General features: G+C 36.7%; 1 protein-coding gene across 5 annotated transcripts in view; it reads left to right on the forward strand.

Annotated features, from left to right (window-relative positions):
* ZDHHC21 (zinc finger DHHC-type palmitoyltransferase 21) overlaps nt 1–10,231 on the forward strand; it is a 67,608-nt gene extending 57,377 nt beyond the window's left edge. For all 5 annotated transcript variants that reach the window (XM_046022810.1, XM_046022815.1, XM_046022812.1 and 2 more), the window contains 2 exons: nt 1,700–1,743; nt 2,291–10,231. In XM_046022810.1, the coding sequence (XP_045878766.1) occupies nt 1,700–1,743; nt 2,291–2,423 (177 nt within the window). In that variant the 3' untranslated portion in view covers nt 2,424–10,231. The remainder of the gene's footprint in view (nt 1–1,699; nt 1,744–2,290) is intronic.
* The last annotated feature ends 16,295 nt before the right edge of the window (nt 10,232–26,526 follow it).

The following is a 26,526-nucleotide window of genomic DNA, read 5'->3' on the forward strand; positions in this document are numbered from 1 at the left end:
AAGTCTTTGAAGTTGATTCTTTTATTTAAGCCACATATAAGTACCTCAGAGTTTTAATCAAATTGTAAACTTAACGCATAGTAAAAATTTACTATAATACTAGGTGTAGTAGTCTGACTCTGTAGTCACCTTCCTTACCCCGAAACAGTTTGTAAGTATTATCCACAACTGTGATTTGAGGCCATTTACTTACCTGTCCTAAGAGCACTTACAGACCTCTGTCCTGTCTTTTCCTTTGCGTGGTTGCACAAGCTGCCTAGATTGTTCTGGGGCAACGTGTCGCCCATCAGTGCTAAGAACTCATTCAAATTACTTCATTCACTTTCCATACAGATGTGGAAGCAGAGGGCCTGCTTTCCACTAAGCCCATAATCAGCGTTCTCATGTATTTGCAGACTGTGTTGTCACAAAGTAAAATGTTATTTTGAGGAAATTATGCAACAGAATGGAGGAAAGCTAATTATAAATAGACTTGTCATTGGATACCATGAATTTCAAAGCATGATAGGAAAACTAATGAATATGGAATATGTGGCTAATCTACAATCCTGTCACAAATTCCCAGGGAAGAGGGAAATGAAACACTGCTATTGGTGACTTTGTCGTCTAAAAAAATAGATTTATTTTCTCACATGTGGGCTAACTATAGTTATTCAACTGTTCATACGTTGAGAACTTAATATTGTGAGCTGTTGATGTAAATGCTATAAAGAGATTTTTAAAGTCAAATGTTTTTTATTAGTATCATTGGGGGAGAGGTCTACAACCAAAGTTCTTGGGATTGGAGTGGCCGCCCCAGACACTTGCGTGTTTCATAACAGCATAGTCCACCTGTCATATGTGAACGAACTCTTGAAGTAGAGGATAAGAGGAGGGAAACTTCTCTGACTGTTTTTTCATATATTTGAAAGAACATATTTTCTTTTGTAGTACTTTGAAGTCTGTTTAAAATGGAAATAAGTGTCTAAAATAAGATTGTGTCATTTGTGTTTTGGTTATCTGGCTATTATTTACCAGCAGTTTCTCAGCCTAGCGATGGATTTTTCTCTTAATGTAAATGAAACCAGTATATCTGTTGAATTGTTTCACTTACCTATTTGTGTTAGAGCTTTATAGAAAGCACATAAGAAATCGTATTATTATGAGATACTGCTTTTTCTGTTCAAGAAATAGTTTCACTTTCCTTTTCAGAGTGATAGATGCTGTAATATGGCAAATGCATAGATTGCCTTGTTGGATTGTGTTTGTTTATCGAAGTCCAGAACCAGTAGCCCTCTTGGGCTCTTCGCAGTTTTCTGTTCATGAGTGCCTTTAATTCATCATTTTGGTATTTATTTTCTCGTGCATATGCCCTGACAGTTGAATTAAAAATAAATCCTAGACTTTCAGAAGAATTATCGAAGAAAGCAAATGTAATAAAAGGTTATATTTTAATAAAGTGAGACTCCTACAATTTTTGTGAGGTTTTGTAATTGAATGATTTTTTTTTTTTTGGCACGATGTAGTGTTCATTCTGTTTTTGTCAACGGGATTTCAGCAATGTATGCGGTTAATTTAAAATTCTTAGTACCCATATGTAAACTGTTTAAATCTTTTGAATATTCTCTAAATACGATGAAAAGCCTCATAAAGTAGATGTAGAATAAAGCCTCGATAACTTTATTCCATCTGAGTATAATTTTTCTTTAATTTTTGATAGGATACAACATCTATTGAAAAGATGTCTAACTGTTGTGAAGAAATGTAAGTATAAACGTGAAGTCCGTAGTGCTCTTCTTTAAAAATGGAAACAGCTGGCCACATTTGAAAAACGTGTGTATGTAGTGGCAAGATAGCATAATGCTGGCTTTTTCTCGGGGCCCTGTCTAAGGCCTGAGCTAGACAGGCATAATCCAGTCTTCCAGTAGGGGTCTTCAAGCCATGCTAGTTTTCAAACAAAATAAGTACTGATCCTTCTTGTTCCTTGTCTAAGTAAAGTAAGTTAAATTATTTGTCCCGAAAGTACATCAAAAGAGATTTGCTACTGTGTTGTTGACACACATTCTGTTAATCCCGAGATTCTCCTCTGCTTCAAAAGTTGCCCTAGGTTGATTGACGACACAGATACAATATCTGCTCTCCAGAGTTAAAACTCAGCTGCATGCCACAATGAAAGGAAAGCTGTATTTGTGATGCTGGGACACAATTCATCAGAGTCCAGTAATGGATCCCCAGCCAACCTGTATTGTTTTAGCTGACTGAAGTACACCATGGGAGTGCTGTCTTTCACTAATAATGCTGTCTTCTGTAGATCGAGGCCCCGAAAGCCATGGCAGCAGACCTTCTCAGAAGTTTTTGGCACTCGCTGGAAGATCCTGTGGTTTATTCCTTTCAGGCAGAGGCAACCACTGCGAGTTCCCTACCACTTTGCCAATCACGTCTAAACAGATGGATGGTGGGCACAGATGGGTCCTCCATGCTGGAAATGCGTTACAGGTTTTCTGATAATAGAACTATGACAGTCTTCAAGTCAATTAAAATCCACCCACCAATCTTAGGCATCATAATGTGCCCCAGGCTTTATTTTAATAGTGATCTTGATCCTGTTGTGGGACTAATACGAGATCTATATTTAAGTTTTAAAGCATGTTTACTTTCAAATTAGCTTTCCACAGGGATTTCTTTAAATGCTTTTGTGATTAGACCCCAAAGGCAGTGATTGAGATGAAATAATTGTACATAATTTTTTTTAGTACTGACAATGTTACAGATTTTAATTTATGGGAAATTTCAGATGTTTATTTAAATTTTTCACTCTTTAAGCAGTACTAACCAAATCTAAATTTCATTCTTTGGGTTTACAAAAGTTGATACACCTTATATGTAAGTTTTCTTTTTCAAATACATCATAATTTAAATAGCAATACTGCCTTTTATATGTGCTGCAGGATTTTTTTTTAATGCAGCATAGATTGAACAACAATAAAAACCAAAAAAACAACAACAGAAAAAGGGCAGTTTTTCTTAGAAGTAGCTCTCTAATGTTTTCTGTTTTTCTCTTCACCAAAAACAAAATAAAAACACCACTAAAATAAAACACCAACTACCTACCTTATTTTAAAGGAAAGATGAATTTTTTTTCCATAATAACTTTCCCACTTTTCCCTGCACTGATAGAATTATTGGTTGTTGTTAAAATAATTGCTCCAAGACAGAATTTTTGACCACATGGGCATGTATTCTATTTTACCCTAAGATTTTGATGAGCAAAAAGGGTAGAGAATTTGCAATAATTCCACAGGTACCTTTTCTCGTACAATTATATTAGAATGAATATGTTTTTAAAATGCTAGTGTACTAGATAATATATAATGTACAGTGTAAAAAGGAATATTGTGCTTTTAAAAAACATATATATATATATATATACACTTTTTACTTTTATTTACCTACCAGTACATCTAAAATTACACATTAAAGGTTTATATGTAATAGATGTTGACCAACTAAATAATGCAATTTTATTTGTAGGAAGTTGCTAGTAAAAATAAGTAAGTAACCTTTGTGTACCTATAATCACCCAAATCAAAATGAAATTTTAATCGGCCAACTATAAATTTGGATTGAGAGACCATTTGTTAGTAGCTAATGTTAAGAAATGACCTGAAAGTAAGAAAACATAAAGATCTATATTTACCATTAGCTTATACAGATTTAAATGGCTGATGGTGATGGTCTCTTGGAAAGCAGAGATCTGTATGAAAAGACATTTAGCAGACTTTGAAAAAAATTCAGCCTTTACATTTTTTTCCATTAGAATACTGCAAAATCCATATATCTTTTTAGAAAATGTATGTCCTCACAGTCTTTGAAGAGAAGATTGAAGGGGTCTGCTGTTCTTGGAGCATATCAATATTTTCCTTTTAGTTAGCTTTGAGAGTCAGGAGTCACACCTGAGAAATCATGAAACCGAAGATTTCCGTTGTCAGCCAATTAATTATACTGTAGTTAGTTCTTCCAGGAATTGTAAATATCTTCTAAAATAATCGAATAAGCTGTTCTCAGAGATATAAATACCATGTCTTTTATGTTCTGACTGCAGTGCTTTATTATTTAAAAATGTAGAAGTGGCAGATGAAAATATTTATTGGTGCTGATAAGATGAGTGGTAAATTTAATATGAGAAGTATATTTATAGAGCTTACTGAACCACAAAATTAGTATGTTCATGTCAGGCAACTGGGTTGAGTTTCATGCAAGCTAACGTATTGACCAAATTTTGGTAGGGAAGTAATGTGTAGATATATAAATAGGTATCAGTCAAATGCCTTATGCTGTATACATTCCTGTCAGATGAGAACCTTGACAAAAAGCAAAGCCTACTGTAGACCCCCCAAAGAGCTTTTTGGACATATTTATACATCATAGAGTAGCAGTAGGTACACACCTGGGAGGTCCTCAGTCCCAACCTCTGCCTCGGCAAGGAGACCCGGAGGTGGTCCCTTTCTCACTCCAAAGGTGGTTTTTGTTTTCTTAGATACACCACTTCTAGGCACACTTCCTTCCCTCCTTTCTCTTTACCCTCCCTGCTCCTGATCCCACTACTTGAGTCCTCTAAGTTACGGGGATATAAATTGAAACACTAGGCAAGGCATATATTTATTTTGTTTGAATGGCAGAAATGCTATATATCAATCTATTTATATAAGAATCTATATTAAAGCATAGCTATATATACTTATGCTGTAACTTTCAGTATTCCCAAGTTAGCACACCTAACTGGGTTTATAATTCTTGTGCCAGGACTCGAAAGAAACCAACTGGCAGTTTGCAAGGGAGTGTAGGAAGTCTAGTTGTGTTCTGTCTGCGCCCTCTTTTGGCTAATCAGTGTAATTATACTGGCTCTAGAGATCCACGGTGCCATAATTAACTGTATAGCTTAATCCTGAACATGCCAGAATTTAGGGGCAGTGTAGGTACAAAAATGTATGGGTTTATGAAAATCAGTATGTTCCACTTTATAATGACAATGTCTAGTTCATATAAGTGTGATAAGTACTCGGCTTCATTTATGTATATTCTTATATTTTTTTACTCTCAGAAATTTCTATTAGATCAGGATAAACAAATGTAAACCATTTCATGAATTTTATTTTAAACCTTACCTTGGCAAATTAAGTCCTTAGAATTAGGAAACCGATACTTAAAATGGCCAGTTTATTACAAAACACAGAAACTTACTGTAGTTCCATCAGCAAGCAAGCACCTAATGTGTTTTGATGGGTATTTAAAAAAATACATTTACTTTTTTTTTTAAATCTCAGTTTTGGAATGACTTTTTTTTTTTTTTACCTGATTCTACTGCATTAAAATAAGACATTAATAATTCTTTATACTTTTTTTTTTTTAGCTCTCCTATTCAGAGTTACAGCTGTAACTTTAGTAGTCATAATGTTATGTATTTTGGATAACCATGAAAATAAGAAATGATGCTGGCATTAGTAAATAGTTACGAGCAGTGGGATTATTGATGTGATCTGTTTGTTAGAAGTAGTATTTCCTTATAAACATTCCATTTCGTTTTAGGCAAAATATGTGTTAGGATGCTTTACATCAGCCAAGTTTGTGGCTGGGGTCTGGAAATGAAAGATTTTTAGCTAGATGCTCTAGGTTACGCCTCTTGAACAATTATATTTGTTGTTGTTCTCTTCTGTAAACAAACATGTTTATGGGCCCTAGATTGTGGGGGAAAATTGACTGAGTTCAGAATCCCCCAAACTGTAGGTGTTCGGTTAAAGAGCTTTTGGTACTTTATAACTAAGACTTAAAGAGTTTTTAAAATATGTGAAGGTGTTGCATTATAAGAAAAATACTATTTTGCTTAAGAGTTGTATTAAAAATATTTGTGATTAACATAAGAGATAGCTGTATTTAATATTTTAGTTAATGTATTAATCTCTTTTAACAGAAGAAAGCATAGTTTACTTTTACTAGTAATGGAATGAGAACATAAACATACGTAACGTTCAGTATAACAACTAAGTTAAAACTTCTGTCAGTCTGAACATTAGTGAATTTTTGCTGATGCTTAGAGGTATTTTTCTCTAAGGATGCTGGCTAATTAAAACCATTCATCACCAGGCTTTTTCAGGTCACTTCCATAAAAGTAATTACTTGAAGGTGTGTTTCACCCAAAAGGATATATTATTTCTGAACGCTAATCGTGAAGACTTAGGTTAGAATAACACTTCCAACCGGCAAATGTGAAGTAGTTTAGACTATGGCCACACAGTTTTCTATGTATTAGATCAGAGGGCAGTTTCAGTGTTCTCACATGTGTTGCTCTAAAATCAATGTATCCAGCCCTAGTTTACAACAACACTAATGTTAACAGAGCAGCTAGTCTCTCCCTGGGCTTTTTTCTAGTCTCTAACTAGTCCCTTGTGCTTCATGTATTTGTAGATTATCTAGCTCAAGTTTACTAAACTATTGCTGCTTCAGTAAATAAAATTTTGAAATCACCTCTAATATATGTAAATATACTTGAATTTATTTGGGAAAGCTGATACTTATAAACATCAAACAATTTACTAATAGATACAAGTATTGGATTTTTTTACCTGACCTACTCTTGCTTTAAAAAATGTAAGTATTGGAAGATGTAGTTAGTCGTGTACATTTAGTGTATTCTACTTGCTAATGTTATTAACCATATAATTAAGTTTGATGAATGTATTATTTAATGTCCGCATTTGTTACCTTCTACTCTAGGAATCATCCTCTATTTATCTATAAATCAAAAATTTCATTATGCTCTGAATTTAGCCGTCCTCAATTGAATTCTAGAATATTCTACAGTAGAAATGTGAGAAAGTAATAGAAGCAACTCGCTTAAAGTAGTCTGAACCCATGTTGTTATTTTATAAATCAGCCAGTATTTAGCATTTCGGCTGCCTTTAGGACGATGATAGTTTAATTTCAGGAGAGTGACTGTTTTCTCTGATGTCTCCTTTCATTTTCATTGTGCAATTTTTAGCAACAAAATTTTTGTCTAGTTCTGCTTGTGCTGATTTGAAACAGAAATAACAGTGGTATTTACAGTTCTTCAGTTGATATTGCCAGTATTTTTCATTATCATTATATTTATATTTTAATATTATATGTCCTTTTCCCGTTGTCCATTATAGAGGGCAGTTACGAATGAGTAGCGAGTAGCCAAAATTGGATAGAGAGAGTAGGGGAGTTTATAGCGATGGAGAGAAGGCTGGACAGGACATGGGTAAGCAGCATCTCAGCAACAGGGCTGACAGGGTGCTGTCTGTGTGACATCAGGAAAGCCCCCGGGGCTACAATCATGTGACTCATGTGAGCCTTCTTTCTTGTTGATATCATTTTACTCTGAGCGTGGCTACTGCGTGTAAACATTTGGTGAGAGCCATTTTATTTCTATTGCTGATTCTCATCAGTTGGCCAGATGCCTTTGAGAAATGATTTTCAATTTTAAATATCATATTCTGTAGCATATGCTCACCTGAAGTGTTATAAATAATGTGCAGAGGGAAATGGACAGGTTGCCGAAAGTTTGAAAAGTCCAGGTCCTTTTTTTACAAGCTTCCTATTGCAGAGAAAGCATACTGAGTATTCTAGTCAATAAAATCAGTGATTTGTTTATAAAGGATGATTTTCACTTTAAAATGTGGGCTTTTTTGGAGTTCTTTATTCCCCCCGAGGTCACCTAACCCATCAGTATCATCATAAATACCTGTCCCGCAATGTGGTACTGACCACAGCTGTTCACCACATGGAGCTTTTTTGGTATTGATCACTTTATATATAAACAGAGATGTGGACAAAATAGCAACAACAAAAGATGTGTTTCGTTTTGTGGTTTTGCCTGCCTGTTGGACGAAGTGTGGGGTTTATTCGTGTAGGCTGGTAACTAAAGGGGAAGCTTGTCTGCATGTTGCGAGCTCTGCGCTCTTGCTGGTGTGCGTTGGGTGATACTTTAACCTATCGGTGCCTGAAGTTAGCGTTTTACAACCTCAGCAACTGAAACATCCTGGTGCTACTCGCTTTAGCGTTGAGTGAGTGACATTTTTAATTCCTGTACCAAAGAGTTAATTTTTTTTTTTTTTTTAATTTTCGGTTGCCTAAGACTTCTTCTCTCATCCTTGTGAACAGTGTTCCTAAGAACAATTTTGATGACACATCTTCGTTTTTGCACACTGCTGCCTCCATTTAATTGGTTTTAAATGTCTCCCATTTGGATTTTTTTTTTTATATGTATATAGTTAGGCATATTGGTATGGTTTTTCATGCTGTATTAAAATAGAGTTCCTCTATATTTTAATATAGATTGGCTGCTTTAAGAGGTAGTTTAATAGGTTGAGGTTCCAAAAGATAATTGAATACTTTTCACAAGATTTTTTAATTTTGTTTTTCTTTCTGCAGAAGTAAGTGAAAAATAATAAGAGCTCTCCTTTGATTTCTATAAATGAGCCACATGGCTTACTGAACCCTTTTAATGAAGGCTGAAACAAAATCCTAAAATGAAAACTTAGGGGCCCTTTCTGATTATCAGTGAAGAATCCTGCATCTGTGTATGTGTGAGGGTCGGGGGCTGTGTAACCCTTGGTGGCACTAAAGAATGATGTTGCCATTTGTCTTTTTTGCAAATAAAGATAAAATTAAAGAAGACCCTAAAAATATATATATATGTTTATACGCGCGCACACACACACGCACACACACACACTTTCCCAAGAAGAAATGCAGATGTACGTTCATTTAAGCAAAACTACTAATAGAAAATTGAACTTCACAAAACACACACACAAAAGAAGTCAGGTGTTGTTAGTCACTTTACATAAAAAGTTAGAGTAAGATTATTTTAAAAGCTAATTCTGCTTGGTGGTTCGTTTTACAAGAAAAAAAAAAAGGCAGAAAATACCTCTTAGAAGGTACTTGTAATTGTCCCAATGCCATACTGCTATGTACACTAGTCTGGTTCCTTATTTTTTTCCACAAGTTTTCAAGACACTACTTTAGTGTCTTGAAAACTGCAACTGTAATGGTTAAAATTTCTGGCAAGAAGGTAACTGTTTATGTATTGGAAAAGTAGACAATCACATTTGAGAATGTTTTGCATTATTTTCAATCAACTGAAAATCAGTCTCTCCTTGAATGTAGATACAATATATGGTTTTGCAGTGATTTCTGAATGGAAAAAAAATTCATTAAATGAAATGACTTAGGATCATTTGAATTATATATAGAAATACATATGGACAGGCCATTAGCTGTAAAAGGAAAATATGTAAGCAAAATGGAAAGAAGCAACAGTATGTCTCTAATTGTCAATAATATATTTCCTAGATTCTGTTGCTACAATATTGGTTCTGAGTTTTTTTGGCTTATTTATGTATTATTTAAATTAATGTGGCTGAGTGTAGTTACATGTTCAAGTTAGTGGTAGTGGACAGTTCACCACTATCTGTTGTCCTCCAGAGATGAGTATGAAAAGAAATTCTACTTCAGCATAGGTAGAATGAAACAGCTGAGATGATATGATAGGGAGAATTTCCTGCACAATCAGAAATACTCAGACAAGTGAGTTGCAAGTCTAACATGGTGGGGGTGGGTTGGGAGGCTGGGGGCTTTGGGAGGCTTGAGCACAGTTGACCGTGCTTGTATGGGCTGTGTGTCCCCACAATAAGCTTTTTAAAAATCTGACTGGCAAGTTTAATGAATGGGCAAAATCTGTGATATTTGGGGACATGTGTCAACCTCTAATTGTGTCTAATGTTCTATCCCTAAGATAAAAGACTTTTAATAGTGCTGTGTTCCAAGCGCCATATAAATATCCCGTTTTTAAATATGTCAGGTATTTTTTTTTCATTCAGTGCATATGTTTAAATCTGAGGGCTGTTCTGCTGCATTGCCTGTTTTACCTTATCTGGTCCCTCAAGAGCATTTAAAGAAAATCTTCAGTAACATTTCTAAAGCTCATGGTAAAAAGGAAAATAATGGTTGAGAGACACGAGCCTAGATTGACAAGAGGGAGGAAGATGACAAGCAGGAACCATGTATCTGAGATAAACTTGTTTAAATGAAAATTCTGCACTGGTTCTTAAAATGAAAAATCATGTATCTACCCTAAGAACAATGTCTTTTTTAAAAAATATGTTTTAGTGATTTTGTTTTTATTCATGTAATATTTCTATTTTCCTTTGCAGATTGTTTTTAATTTAAATTGTGGAATTTTTACTTCTCTTGAAATGTATTATGTACTGTATTTTTAGAAATCTTATTTTTAAATAAATATTTTTTAAAAACATAGGACTGTTTTTCTCCCCCACCTCTTTATTTATTAAAATCAACCCCAATTCTAGATTCTAGCACCAAGAGTATGTGATAGACCACTTCTTTTACTTTTATGCAGTTTGAGTGGTTATTCTTAATTAGTAGCCTTTTTGGGATATTGTTCTACCATAATCTCAAAATTCATTACACATCAAGAACTAGGTATACACACCAGGATTGAAATTGACAAACACAGTATTCGCAGTCACATTTTTGTCTTAGAGATGACCTAGATTGGGTGACTAGATTCAGTCACCCAATTTATTTACCATTTATTGTGCCAGTGGGCACCATTTTATAGAAATTTTTTTTCCCTCAAGGAATAATTGACATAAAATGCATAAAGTGTAAGTATACAAAATGAGCTAGGGATATTGGATTACTTAAAGCTTTTGTCCCCAGTTCTATTTTTAGCTTTTTGAGGACCATCCATACTGTTTTCCACGGTGCCTACACCAGCTTGCATTCCCACCTGCAGAGCAAGAGAGTTCCTTGTTCTCCACATCCTTGCCACACTGTTGTTTCTTGTGTTGTTGTTTAGCCCTTCTGACAAGTGTGAAGTGATACCTCGTAGTTTTGATTTGCATTTCTCTGATGATAAGTGATGACAAGCATCTTTTTCATGTGTCTGTTGGCCATCTGGATGTCTTCTTCGGAGAAATGTCTGTTCATGTCCAGTGCCCATTTCTTAACTGGATTACTTGTTTCTTGAGTGTTGAGTTTTATAAGTTTTTTTGTATATTTTGGATACTAACACTTTATCAGATATGTCATTTGCATACATCTTCTCCCATTCCATAGGTTGCCTTTTAGTTTTGTTGATTGTTTCCTTCGCTGTGCAGAAAGCTTTTTATTTTGATGTAGTCCTGATGATTTTTTTTGCTTGTGTTTCTCTTGCTTGGGAGACCTATCTAGAAAAATGTTGCTGTGGCCGAGGTCAGAGAAGTTACTGCCTATGTTCTTTCCTAGGATTTTAATGGTTTCAGGGCTCATTTTAGGTCTTTAATCCGTTTTGAATTTATTTTTGTGTGTGGTATAGGAAAGGGGTCCAGTTTCATTCTTTTGCATGTCACTCTCCACTTTTCCCAATGCCATTATTAAGAGACTATCTTTTTCCCATAGAATATTCTTTCCTGATTTGTCAAAGATTAATTGACCATATAATTATTGGTTCCTTTCTTTTTTTTTTTAAAGATTTTTATTTATTTATTTGACAGAGATCACAAGTAGGCAGAGAGGCAGGCAGAGAGAGAGGAGGAAGCTGCTCCCTGCGGAGCAGAGAGCCCGATGCGGGGCTGGATCCCAGGACCCTGGGATCATGACCTGAGCCGAAGGCAGAGGCTTTAACCTACTGAGCCACCCAGGCACCCCTATGAGTTTATTTCTGAGTTTTCTATTCTGTTCTTTTGATCTGTGTGTCTCTTGATTACTAAAGCTTTGTCATATAACTGGAAGTCTAGAATTGGGGTGCCTTCAGCTTTGCCTTTCGTTTTCAAGATGGCTTTGGCTCTTCAGGGTCTTTTGTGGTTCTGTACAATTTTAGGATTGTTTGGTCTAGTTCTATGAAAAATGGTATTGGTAGTTTGATAGGGATTGCACTGAATATGTAGATTGGGTGATCCAGATATTTTAACAATATTTGTTCTGCCAATCCATGAGCATGGAATGTCTTTCCGTTTCTTTGTGTCATCTTCAGATTCTTTCATCAGTGTTTTATAGTTTTCAGAGTACAGGTCTTTCACCTCTTTGCTTAGATTTGTCCCTACACATCTTCGTATTTCTGGTGCAATTATAATTGGGATTGTTTTCTTAATTTCTCTTTCTGCTGCTTCATTATTGGTGCATAGCAATGCAACAGATTTTGTACATTGATTTTGTATCCTGTGACCTTACTGAATTCATTTAACAGTTCTAGCAGGTTTTTGGTGGAGTCCTTTAGGTTTTCTATATGTAGTATCATGTCATCGGCAAATATTGAAAGTTTCACTTCTTCCTTAATGATTTGGATGCCTTTTATTTCTTTTTGTTGTCTCATTGTCTGATTGCTGGGACTTCCAGGGCTATGTTGAATAGAAGTGGTGAGAGTAGACTAGTAGACTTCCTTGTCTTGTTCCTTTGTTCCTGACCTTAGGTGAAAAGCTCTCAGTTTTTTCCCAATTAAGGATGATGGTGGTGGTGGGTTTTTCATATAGGACCTTTATTATGTTGGGATATTTTTCTCTAAACCTACTTTGTTGAGGGTTTTTTTTTTAAATTGTAAATGGATGTTGTACTTTGTCAGACACTTTTTCTGCATCTTTTAAAATGATCATACAGTTCTTATCCTTTCTTTTATTGATATGATGTATCACATTGATTGATTTATATATATTGAATCACCTTTGCAAACCAGGAATAAATCCCACTTGATCACGATGAATGATTTTTAAAAATGTGTTGTTAAATTCAGCTTGCTAGTATCTTGTAGGGGAATTTTGCATCTATGTCCTTCAGAGATATTGGCCTGTACTCTTTTTTAGTGGTATCTTTAGGTTTTGCCAAAAGGTAATGCTGGCTTCATAGAATAAATTTGGAAGTTTTCCTTCCTTTTCTATTTCTTGGAATAGTTTAAGAAGAATTGGTATTAATTCTTCTTTAAATGTTTGGTAGAATCTTCCTGTGAAGCCATCGTCTTCAAAGTCTTGGACTTTGTTTGTTGGGAGTTTTTTGATTACGGAATCAATGTATTTGCTGACTGTCAGTGTGTCCAAATTTTCCATTTCTTCCTGTTTCAGTTTTGGTAGTTTCTATGTTCTAGGAATTTATCCATTTCTTCTAGGTTGTCCGATTTTTAGCGTGTAATTTTTTCATAATATTCTCTTAACAATTGCTTGTATTTCTGTGCTGTTAGTTGTTACTTCCCTGCTCATTTGTCTTTTTATTTATCTGAGTCTTTTTGCTTTTTGATGTCTGCTGGCTATTTTATCCTTCACGCCCGAATTCTGTAGGAGCTCTTTTTCCCTGTTATACAGGGCAGTGTTTTGTCCCTGGCCTGAACATGGCATGTTTTAACTAGGTGTGATTTGGTCTGCTTATGAAATGAGAACTGTTGTCACTCACTGCTGCTGGACTGAGGCTCTGCAAAGCTCGGGAGGCACGGGTGTAGGGTCCAGGAGATGGGGTGTAAATGGGGTTTGGGCTGGTCTTCTGAGGGAGAGGGCCTGCCCGCTGGGACTGAGGCAAGTGTGACTGGGAGGGGTGATTCTCTCAGAGCCAGGGGGTGGGATCTGTGCTTGGTGTAAACAAGTTGGGTAACGAGTGTCTAGTGTCTGCACTAAACCGATTCCCTCAGGTATTTCTGTGCTTATGCTGAGGAGCAGGAGAAGGAAGTGGCCCCTGCCAGCTCCTTTGTTCCTAATCTCTCTGTGAAGGCTGCCTCTCTAGGATGTGCTCAGAGATGAACAAATAACATCCCCAGTGTGTGCCCAAGACACTCTTCAGATGGCTCTTTCCACGCTGTGTGTCTGCGGGCTGTTTGCCCTGCCTTCTCTCCAAGAACTGCCCCCATGTTCCTTGGCTCTATCCGAGCCAAGCTGCTTGACCTTCAAAACTCCACAGGTTTTCAGCCCCAAGAACTCAGCAAAATTCAACCCCTCTCGCTTTCTAAGGGAATTGCTAGATGGACTTATTTTCTCTCTGTGCTCCCCTGTGTATCGGTCTGTCCTTTGCCCTTCTCTGCAAGTGTAGCTCCCTCCCCACCCTGGCGGCCATGATCTGTTTCCCAAACCGAGTCTGCATTTCCTGCCTTCTTCAATGTGGCCTCTTCTCTGTCTTTGGTTGTGGAGTTTCTTCTGTCAACCTTCATGTTGATTGTCTGGGATATTTAGAATCATTTGATAGTGATCTAGTTGTATTCATGGGATGAAGCGCACCTAGAGCCCTACTCCACCACCATCTTCCAGACTCTCCCCAAGAAACTTTTCGTATTTTGTCACATTAAAATCCACTGGTCTCTCTTTGCCCTTTGGAAAGTTCTCTTAACTCCCACATGATTTTGTGACAGCATTCATTGGTCATTTGGAAAATACTGGAATCATACAGATCTTCTAAGTCCTGACACGTTTCATCCTATAAAACTAAATTAAAATTTACAAAACTTAATAATACCACTGACCTTGTTAGAAAAGTAAATATTGGGAAGCTTTAAACTCAGACATTATGTTTTGCAAAATTCTGATTTTTTTTATCTGAAAACGTGAGTTTTATTATTTGTAGTAGTTTCCCTTGAAATGACAGGATCGCTTCACTTAGTTTTAAAAAAAAAGAAATGTGAAATACCTGCATCTGAAAAAGCATAGCTGCTCTTTAAAATTAAAAAATAGCATTCCATGCAAAACATGGCTAGTTCAGCTTACAACTCAAACAGGTGCACTGGCACTTTTCCTCAAGAATAATCATACTTTGAAATGCAGGTGAAATGCTTTATGTGTACTTCCCATCTTGTCAAATGGAATATTAGAAATGTACTCCAAGATTTAATAAAATGAATCATTTTACTGATCCATCAAGGGCAACTATTAAGTGAAGCTGGCTTATTCTCCTTTCTAAGCAAAGTTTATCTGAATCTGCTTAATTTGGCTCTGTTTAGGGAAGATAGCAAGGGAGGAAGAAAGGGCAGAACATTATGCATTTGAGACTCAGTTCACTTACTCTATATTTGATAAGTGAAAAGGAGCAGGAGCTGCTTAAACAGAATTTGCATTGGTATATCCCTGCTCTTGAAACACCTAAAATATAGCATCCTTAAAGATTTACATCTATTTAGTCCTGTTATAAAAAGACAAAAACTCAAAATGCATGACAGTATAATATTGCAAAACCATCTGAGATACTGTAGATGAACAAATCCATAGAAATGCTGCTCTAGGCTGGCCGATTACCCCATAGCAGCAATTATATTAGCGTGCAAGGGCAATTGGAGGGAAAATTGGACCCTGTGGACATCCAGCTGAGCAAACAGGACTGAGGAAGGATAGAGGATATGTTTGAAGGAAAAAAAAAATACATCTAAGCTAACTTAAAAAAAATATTTGTATCAGTTGCAGCATATTCTTTACATGTTCTTTGGTTGCTTAGTATTTTTCAAATTAGCTCTCTTCTCCAGACCAAAAAAAATGCCTCTGCCTAGATCAAATGCCCAAATAGCAATGTCTTTTGCATGCAAAAAATGCCAGAATCATTCAGGAAATAGAGAACTTGGAATATACAAATCCAAACATTCAGATGCTACGATACATATGCACACACAATTGTGGCATGGTCTGAGTTATATTTATCCTCAATACTGAAATTTACTATTTTAAAAAAGATTTTATTTGTTTATCTGAGAGAGAGAGAGTGAGCTCAAGCAGGCAGAGGAGCAGAGAGGAAGGGAGAGGGAAAGAATCTCAAACAGACTCTGCACCAAGTGTGGAGCCTGACTCAGGGGTCAATCTCATGACCCTGTGATTAAGACCTGAGCCAAAATCAGGAGTCGGAGCCACCCAGGAGGCCTTGAAATTTACTATTTTTATAACTGAACATGTTCCCTACTTCTTATGATCCATAGCAAAAACTGACTAAGGATCTGATATGATGTGGAGCTTTTATAAGCCACATCAAAACTATGGATGACTAATCCTTGATGAGTAAGTAATAACATGTTAATGAAATTTGTTCTATAGATGGTATAAGCTTTGTAACTGTAGGCCAGATAGCCTCATTCCTTTGAGCGTATTTTAATGGCAACTAGAAGTAATGGATACCAAATTTTGGGGGGTGGTCTATACTTGATTTCTGATTTAGAGAGTTCTTGATTCTTTGAAAGCATTTCAAATATTCTCAGTATGGAAAAGTACCCACAAATGGGGAAAATACCAATCCATCCAAAGTGCTCTACCATTCCTTTTCCATGTGCATTTTTTAATTTTTGAAAAATAATTTCAATAATTTGGACGATCACTGTGGTAAGGAAGCTCTAAGAGGGCATCCAGTCAGCCCCATGTCCTGGTATTTCAGTCCTTGTAGAATCTCCTTTCTCCTTACTGGAGGAAAACACTATTATATATTTGAAATCTATTATTCTATTCATGTTTTTATACTTTTATGTGTGTAAACATGAACAATATTTTATTGTTTGATCAATTTCTAAAATTCACATAAACCTCCTGACAGTAATCCCTGTCTTTCAGGGGACAAAAGGTGAAAAATCCCCACTCTCACTCTCCTCCCAAGGGTGGCTACTGATAATACTTGGTGTTGATCCTTCCTTAGCCCTTCCTTCACAGAAATATATACATATATTTGTCATCTGCATGGTTGGTTTGGTTTTCAAGGGAGAGTCTATTAACATGTGTGATTTGAATTTCTAACTTAATAATATGTCTTGTGATCATCCATACCAAGACATAATAGTCAATTGCATTCTTTTAAAATTTTCTATAAATTTCACCATAGCAGTTTCCCATAATTTATTTAACTATGCCTCTATAATGAACATCAAATAGATTCCTTTTTTATTTTTGTTTTGCTATTGGTAACAATGCTACAGTAAACATGTGTACAATATCTTCGTGCCCCTTTACTGTTATTTCTCTAGGTTGATTTCTAGAAGTGACATTGACAAGTCAAAGGATGTGCTTATTTTTAATTTTGATGGGAAATATCAAATTACCTTCCAAAATTCTTTAATTTATACACAACCTCACTTGATAGTATTAATCTTTAAAGTTTGTATCAACAGACACAGAGGTGTCTGTTCATTTTTTTTTCTCTCCTCTAGTTTCCTTGCTTATGACGTCTGAGTGGATTGTTTACTTCTCCTTGTTGAATGTTAGTTATTCTCTATATTTTCTGAGTTTTTGGAAATTTATTCAGTGTGTTTCTAGATTTCAGTTCAGTCTCTTGTTTTTCTTTATAGTGATTTTTCCTATAACTATTGCTGTGTAACAGATAAGCCCAAACTTAGTGACATAAAAGAATCAGCCATTTCTTTGTGGTCACAGATTCTGTGGGTCAAGAATTCACAAAAGACACAGCAATTTTTCTCTGTTTCATGGTGTCTGGGCCTCAGAAAGACTTGAACATTCCAAAGGAGTCTATCACTGGAGACTGTAATTAGCTAAAGCCTCATTTACTCTCATGTCCGATGGTAGATACTGACTATCAACTGGAGCCTAGCTGAGGCGGTCATCAAGAATACCTCCATGGGGGCGCCTGGGTGGCTCAGTGGGTTAAGCCGCTGCCTTCGGCTCAGGTCATGATCTCGGGGTCCTGGGATCAAGTCCCACATCGGGCTCTCTGCTCAGCAGGGAGCCTGCTTACCTCTCTCTCTCTCTCTGCCTGCCTCTCTATCTACTTGTGATCTCTCTCTGTCAAATAAATAAAAAATTAAAAAAAAAAAATCAAAAAAAAAAAAAAAAAAAAGAATACCTCCATGGACCTTTCCAGATGTTTCATTGAGCTTCCTCACAGCATGGTGAATGGGTTTCACAAGAGAGTGACCCAACAGAAACAGGCAGAAACTATATTACTTCTTGTGACCTAGCCTCAGGGGTCATAAAGCCTGCTCAGAATCAGTGAAAGAAAATGTAGCCTCTAGATATTGGGAAGAGTGGAAAAGTTACATTTCACAGGAAAAGCATGTCAGTTGGGAGATACTGTTGACATCTGCGGAAAACAAATTTTGCCACAATCATTGTCTTAAGGAAGAAGTAAATGATCTTGAAACAATCATATTAAGACCTTAAGACCCCTGGGTTTTAAAAAGCCTTTCTTTAATGAAGGCTATTTATTTCTTTTTACTTTTCAAAAAAACTTTGATAATATTGCCCTTTTGTATGTTCTTTTTATGTTACTAATTAGAGTTTATGAATATAAACTCCAGTTAACTTTAATTTTTGTAAACTGCAAAATATTTTATATACTTCTATAACCTTTTATTTTTGTAATAAACATTTAATGGAAGACTAAGTTTAAATTTTTCAGATATACAAAGTGTCACTAACAAAATTCGCATACCTTATTTTTTCATATCTGATTTGTAAGGTCACTGGTGTCCTTGGAGATATGTTATATGCATTTAATTCTTCTGATTAATTACTTAAAAATTTCAGAAGCATTCACCAATATTTTTCTAGCTGTAAACTTCATGTAAGGAATACTCCCATCCATTTGAAACCAAAACTTTTCACGTTTTTGTTTTCTAGAACTTCACATAAATGGAATTATATATAGACAGTATATCCTCCTTTTTTTTTTTTTTAAGATTTTATTTTACTTACTTGACAGATAGAGATCACAAGTAGGGAGAGAGGCAGGCAGAGAGAGAGAGGAGGAAGCAGGCTCCCTGCCAAGCAGAGACCCCGATGCGGGGCTCGATCCCAGGACCCCAGGACCATGACCTGAGCGAAAGGCAGAGGCTTTAACCCACTGAGCCACCCAGGCGCCCCTCCTCCTTTTTTTTTTTAAACAGGCTTCTGCTCAGCATAATGTTTTTATGTTGTACCAGTTTTTTTTTTGCTGTTGTCCTGAGTGTTATTCTTTTGTATGAATAATCCTCAATGTGTTACCTATTCCACTTCCTGAACCAGTTATAAAGGATGGGTATTAGTTCTTAAATATTTGATAAGGGGTGCCTGGGTGGCTCAGTTGGTTAAGTGTCTACTGTCGGCTCAGGTCACGATCTTGGGGTCCTGGGATGGAGATCCAGGCTTAGTGGGAGTCTGCTGCACCCTCTCCCTCTGCCCCTTCCCTTGCCTGCTCATGTTCTCTCTCTCTCAAATAAATAAAATCTTAAAAAATATATATTTGATAAATTTCACCAGTGAGGATAAATGGCCTGAGCTTTTCTTTGCTGGAAGATTTTTAATTAATTAACTCATTCAAGTTTTTTACCTTGTAGGTCTATTCAGGTTCTTCCATTTCTTCTTAGTTTGGGGAATTTATGTCTTTCTAGGAATTTGTCCGTTCCACCCCAATTGTCTAATTTGTTGGCACAGACTTGTTCATAGTATTCCCTTAGAAGTATTTTAATTTTTGTAGTGTCAGTAGTGATAGTCCCTTTTTCATTCCTAATTTTGCTAATGTGTCTTCCTTTTTTGTTTTGTTTGTCTACTTTAAGGTTATCAATAGTGTTATGTTTTCAAATGATGTACTTTTGTTTTTACCAATTTTCTCTATTTTTTTCTATGCAAGAGTTTAGAAATTTCTCAAATTTATTTCTACTGTAGGTTTCTACTTTAATTCCACTATCATTGAAAAAAAAGTTTCTTAATTATTTTAATTTATTGAGATATATTTTTTGTCCTAGCCTGTATTGTCTCTTGAAGGATGTTACAAGTGTGTTTGAAAAGAATGTGTATCCTTCTGCTGTAGTGTTCTATAACTGTCAGTTATGGCAAGTTGGTTAATATGTTTTTTTCAGGTCTTCTATATCTGTAGTGGCTTTCTGTCTGGTTCTTTTCTTATTTATAGAGATTAGAGTATTCAGCCTCTAAATATTGTTGAATTGTATATTTGTTCTTTTAATTCTTTAAGTTTTTGTTTCATACATTTTACAACTCTGTTGTCAGATGAGTATAGATTTATAATTGCTAGAGCTTTCCGGTTGTATACCAGACTCTTTGGTTTATAACATACATTTTATATGTAATATATTTAGATTTTATATATGTATGGATATGGATTATACGTATACACAGTAGCACAAAGGAAGAGAGGAAATGGACTTATATTGGACCAAAGTTTCTGTATCTTGCTGGAATTAGGTTAGTGTTAATTCATAGTAGATAGTAGTGAGTTACAATGGAGATTCTAATCACTGAAGTAACCACTAAGAAAATAATCCAATAAAATATAATTTAAAATCAGTAGAGGAATTAAAATGGTGCATTAAAAATTATATTTAAGACAGAAGAAGGCAGTAGGAGAGGAACAGAAGGGCAAGAAGATATAAGATATAGAAAACAAGTAGTAAAATGGCATATATAAATCCAATTATATCAATAATCACTTAAATGTAAATAGAATAAAAATTCCAATCAAAATGTACAGATGGTCAGACTGGATAAAAAAAGCAAGATCCAACTATACACTGTCTGCAAGAGATAAAAGACATAAGTAGACTGAAAATAAAGGATTATAAAAGATAGACCATGCAACCAGTAATCATAGAGAGCTAGAATAGCTGTAATGATATTGGACAAAAGAGTTTTATACCAAGAAATGGTACCAGAGACAAAAAGGGATGTTTACAAAAGAGGTGTATCGAAGGGTCATGATTTAATAATATCAGTAATTTTTACTGCTTCATGGTTTTCTTAAGTGGGACTGACTTTTGTCCCCCTGCAGATTTAATGAGGATGAACAATACAATAATTACTAATACAGTGTGATGTTTTGCCTTGATTTCTGCTAAAGGGCCATAAACCATGGATTTAGAACTGTTGATTTAGACCATTTATACTTAACATAATTATCATTATGGTTGTGTTGAAATCTAACATCTAGCTTTAAAAAAAAAAAGAATTTGTTTATTTATTTGACAGAGATCACAAGTAGGCAGAGAAGCAGGCGGGGTGGGGGGGGGGGTGAAGCAGGCTCCCCGCTGAGCAGAGAGCCCGATGCAGGCCTCCATCCCAGGACCCTGAGATCATGACCTGAGCCAAAGGCAGAGGCTTAACACACTAAGTCACCCAGGCGCCCCACTAAAAACTTTTTCTGTTTTCCTGCCTTTTTTGGATTAATTTAGTGTTTCTTTAATACTCCATTTTATTCCCACTATTGGTTTATTAACTGTACCTCTTTTAATCTTTCAATGGTTTCTCTCAAAACTACAATATGGCTTTTAAACTTTCCAGTCTATTTTCAGATATTATTATTCCATTTCATGTATAATGCAAAAATCATACAACATTTTGTTTCCATTTCCCTCTTCTTTCTTTTTGAATGTTCATGTCATCTATTTACTGGTACATGTGTTACAAAGCTCATAATAACACTGTTATTACTTTTCGCTCACCAGGCAATTATCTTTTAAAGAAATTTAAAAGTAGGAAAAATATTTTTAAAATTTGCCCATCTGCTTACCATTTCTGGTGCTTTTCGATCCTTTTTTTAGATCTTGGTTTTATGTATATCTTTTTCCTTCTGTCTGAGAATTTCCTTTTCCATTTCTTATGATTCAGGCCTGCTGGTAATGAATTCATTCAACTTTTGTTTGTCTGGAAAAGTTTTATTTCACCTTCATTTTTGAAGGACATTTTTGTTGACTGTAGAATTCTAAGGTAGAGGGGTTTTCTTACCCCACTTTTAGCTTCCTGTATTCCATCGTTTTCTGACATGCATATTTTCTGGTGAGACGTTTGTTATAGTTCTTTATTTTTCCCCCTCTACTCAATGTATCATTTTTTTTCCTCTTGCTCTGTCTTGTTTAAAGGTCCTTTTATCTGTGGTGTTCAGCATTTTAATTATGATGTGTGGTTGGTGTGGTTTTCTTTGTGGTTATCCTGTGTGGGTTTATGGAACACCTTAAATCTATGAGTTTCTTCTTTTCATAAAAACTTTAAAACTTTGGCTATTATATTTTTGAATATTTTTCTACCCCATCACTTTTAAATAGATGCTATACCACTGGGTTTTTTTTTTCACAGGTTACTGAGGCTGTTTGTTTGTTCATTTGAGTGTTCTATCTGTCCTACTGTTCAAAAAGTTTCAATTCGGATGTCTCAAGTTCCTGGGCTTTTCTTCTGTAGTCTCTAAGCTACTGTTAATTCCCTATAGTGAATTTTCCATTTTAGATTTATTTTTTATTTCTAGAATTTATATTTAGATCTTTGTATCCTCCGTTTATCTTTTTATGAGGTACATGTTTTCCTTTCAATATTTAAACATGATTGTAACAGCTGTGTTTTAAACAGTCTGTGTTTAGACTTGTCTGTTAATTCCATCATTTCTGACATTTTTGCATCTGTTTTTATTGACTATGTTTTCTCCTCATTATGAGTTACATGCTCTTCCTTTGCATGTGTCTAGTAATGTTTGGTTAGATACTGGACATTCTGAATTTGACACATTTGAGTGGTAGATATTGTTGCCTGTCTTTAAGAATGTCAGACCTTGCTGTGAGGGCAGTTAAATTACTTGCTGACCACTTTGATCCTTTCAAGGCCAACTGCACCATCTTTTCCCACTCACTTCTTAGATCCCACAGAACACAGATGCTCAGCTTGCCTGGTGCCTTGCCAACCTTTAGAGGAAAAATTATTAATCTCTTGGTTAATGAAAAACAGGGGTTTTGGAAGTCCCCAAACTTAGCTAGCATTTCTTTCAGGATTTCCCTTCCTTAGTTTCAAGGAGAACAAATGTCAGTTACCCTCCTCCGTAGGGAAGGGAAGGTGGCGGGTATAGCCTCTTTCTCTGAATATTCACCTAAAGTCCACACTTCCCTGCCAATTCTGCCTTTATATCCATTGGGGGACTAGGGTCTGAGGTGGGGAAGACAGAAACAACACCTCTCAGTAGACCTAGGACATTTTAGGCCATGATTGTCTTCCTTCATTACGATTCCGGGACAATGGAAAATTTCTGTTTTACAATGACAACAATAACAGTCACGAAACTCTGCTACTTGTAGCTAGCAATTACGGGGTACTTACTTGGTGCCACACATGGTTGCTGAGAGCTTTACGGGCATTAACTACTCTAATCCTTAGAACAAGCCTATAAAAGTGGCCCATGATCTCATCTTCACAGACGAGAACAAGAATCTCACTCAGCTATTAAATGGTGGGGCCAGAATTAAGATCTGGAATCTGCATTTCCTAACCACTAGTGCTATGGTCCCCCAGATTGTGCATTTGGCCATCAGTGTCAGTGATGCCCTTGCAAGTTTCCGTCTTGGGTTGTATCTTCCGAGGTATCAATGGCCGGGAAGCAGCGGTGCTGTTAGAAGTCCTTTTCAACCAAAGTCTCATTCTCCCTTTAGAGTCTTTTTAACATTAGGATTCTGTGATTTAGACATAAATAATAAATATGGTTTAGTAGAGGGTAATAAACACTCATTGACTTACTGCCAACTTTACTCTAGGTCCTCGTTTCTTTGATTCTCTTAGGGAATAACTACCTCTTTGGGAATGAATTTCCCCATGTGGATTTGAATTAATTCCCTCAGGCCACAGAATTGTAATCTGGAAGAGTTCATTTAGCAAATGGCACCCAGCTTTTCTCACCCTGGTTTGCCAAAGACAGTGTGAGGCTTTGTTTGAACACAGGCAACGGTTCTGGACAGCAGATGTTTGCAAATACCATTTGTTTAATTGCTTAGGCACTTGATAATATATTTTTCTCCTAAGCTGTGGGAAACACATCCTTTATCAGCTTTAAAACAGAGTGCAACTTTGGAGGGCCATTCTGTCTGTCTTTTTTCCTTGTGCATTGGTCCAGACAGATTGAGTGAACAAAAAGAAGAGAAAGGGGAAGCTGTTGGCAGTTAACCTCAACTTTGCCTCTTACGCCAGAGGCAGCGATACAGAAATGAGTGCCCTTTCCCATCCCACTCCCCACCCCCTGAAATAAATAAACCCAACCACCAAAAAGGCACTCGCATTGCAACTCACAAACTGAAAAGACAGTCAAGGGAAAGAAGGCTCACATGGCAGCAGCTCTCCCCAGCAACCCATCTCACTGCATCTGCAGTTAGCCGGTGTCCCAGGGGTCTGGCATCGCCTTATGGCTGCCATCAGCAATAACGGGACACATACGTGGTTGCAGTTGGAATGCTAGGCATGGCCTTTCATTCTGTGTGCAGTGATTCAGGCTCTTACCCAGGCTGTGGAAGCTTCGACAGTCGCACCTTCGAGGACACGGGCGTGCAGTCATGGGTGTAGGTTTCAAATGTAGTGCTGGTCTTGGATGAGGCATGTGGTAGGAAATGAGCCTCTCCAGAGCCTTCTTCCATGACGTCTTGTAGCCACAGACTCTTCCTGCCCTGGAGTCAGCGTGCCAAGCCTTAGCTCCATCTCTGTTCCCAGAGATGCCTCCCAAACTACGTACAGCTGGACCTCACTTGGAGAGTTTGATTCAGTCTATCTTGACCTGGACTCGAGCATCTGCTTCCATGTATCACTTCCTAGGTGATTCAGAGGTACAGCTAGGGTTGAGAATCCTTATCTTAATGCTTTCTCAACTGGGGCACTAAATACATCATTTGTATGTGCAGTTTCAAGTAAATTCTCGAGAGCCAAGATCCTTAATCCTAGCTCTGGCACTGGTGAGCTGTGTGATGTTGCACAGCTACCCTTTCTGTGCCTTATTTTCATAATCTCTGACATGGGAATGATAATTTTACTCACCTCATGTGGTAGCTTGAGGATCAGATAAATTAGCACAGCCAAAATCCTTAGAATACAGTCCCTCAATAGGTCACTGTACGCGTGAACTTACTTAGAAGGAAAAAAAAATGGCGGTATATTTGCTTTGAGGCTTGTTTTGTTTGAGTCTGGTAGGAAAACAGGAAATTGCTTTGTTCTACAGCTGCCTAACCATTACAGTATCTGAGCACAGAGAGAGCCACGGCGCTCTAGGGCTACTTTGCGGTGCCAGATTTTCCTTTTAGTTCTTGTTATAATTTTTGTCTCTCTTGAAAACTTTTTCAGAGAATCCAGTTTTAATAAAGAGTTAGTTATATATTTTCAATCTCTGAAGGGATTTACTTCTGGCTGCTTCAGGAGTCAGTCTGTTAGCCAGATAAGGCACTAATCCCCTGTGAAAGATACACATATTCTGGGCACATACTTGGTATTTTTTTTTTTTTAATTTTTAAAGATTTTTATTTATTTGTTTGAGAACACAGTGTGAGCGAGCATGAATGGGGGGAGGGGCGGAGGGTAAGGGAGACGCAGACTCCCCGCTGAGCATGGAACCCCACATGGGGCTTGATCCCAGGCCCCCAAGATCATGACCTGAGCCTAAGTCAGATGCCTAACCGACTGAGCGAGCCACCCAGGCACTCCACATACTCAGTGTTTTTAAGTTCAGTTAACTTCAACAAATATTTGGTAAGTTTATACTGGGCGTGAGGCACTTTTGGGAAAGGGAGGATATAAGAGAAAGGAATCTGATATTTATGAAGCAGCTGCTTTATGCCAAATAGTGTACTAAGAACTTTATAATCGCCTTATCTACTATCTGTGGTTGCTACAGCTAGCCGTATTTTATAGCTAAGGAAACGGAGACTTCACAGAATTCATTGTCTTAGGATTTGAGAAAATCCAAGGCTCCACCATTTACTCCTTTGCCAAACCACCCCAGAAGGTTCAAAGATGAAGGTGAGTGATACCTTATTTCTACAGCATGTTATTGTTTATAATGACACGCCCACCTCCATTGTTCACGGGGACTTAGATCTGGAGCTGCCAGCTCTCATGTATTCCTTGTTCCTTTCACAGAGCTGAGAATGTCCTGTGTTTGGGGCACTTGATGCTAAGGGAGTGCTTTTGTCTTACCTCACAGGATTGTTGCAACAACCCCATGAGGGAATTTATAACAATCATAACGATGGACAGTATTTAGTGGGAACTTATCATCCAGGTCAGCCTGCCTCTGAAGCCCAAGGTCTTAATCACGGTTACACTATCTCATTATCTGCATTTTATGAATGAGGATACCAAGGCTCAAAAGAAGTATGTGACAGCTAGACTGAGAATCAAGCCCCTCTCTTCTGATGACATGTTTCTGATCAGTCTAGTAAAGAGGACTAAACAGTATACAAACGACTATACTATGAGGCAGAATATGAAAGGAAATAAGATGATGACAGGTGTGTAGTCTGGTGGGGTAAGAAGAGGCTTATGAAGGAAGTGAACGGAGTCTAATAAGATGAATAAGATTTCTAGAACAGAAATAACCAGGAAGGATATCTGAGATGGAAGCAAGAAAATGCGTAAAATTATCAAACATGGAACATCCAGGAAACAACAGATACACTGGTGTAAATTCAGCACATGGGCACATATAAAGGCTGCTGGAAGACTGAGTTAGAAAGCTATGTGTGCTTGAATGCAAGAAGGGTGTGCTCTTACATTATTGGAGAATGGGGAGCCATTGAATGTTCTGGAGCATGGAATGTGTCATGATCAAAGCACAATGGGAAGAGCATTGTGGTGGAGA

The sequence above is a fragment of the Meles meles genome, chromosome 11, assembly GCF_922984935.1.
Source record: "Meles meles chromosome 11, mMelMel3.1 paternal haplotype, whole genome shotgun sequence".
NCBI classification, from domain to species: Eukaryota; Metazoa; Chordata; class Mammalia; order Carnivora; family Mustelidae; genus Meles; species Meles meles.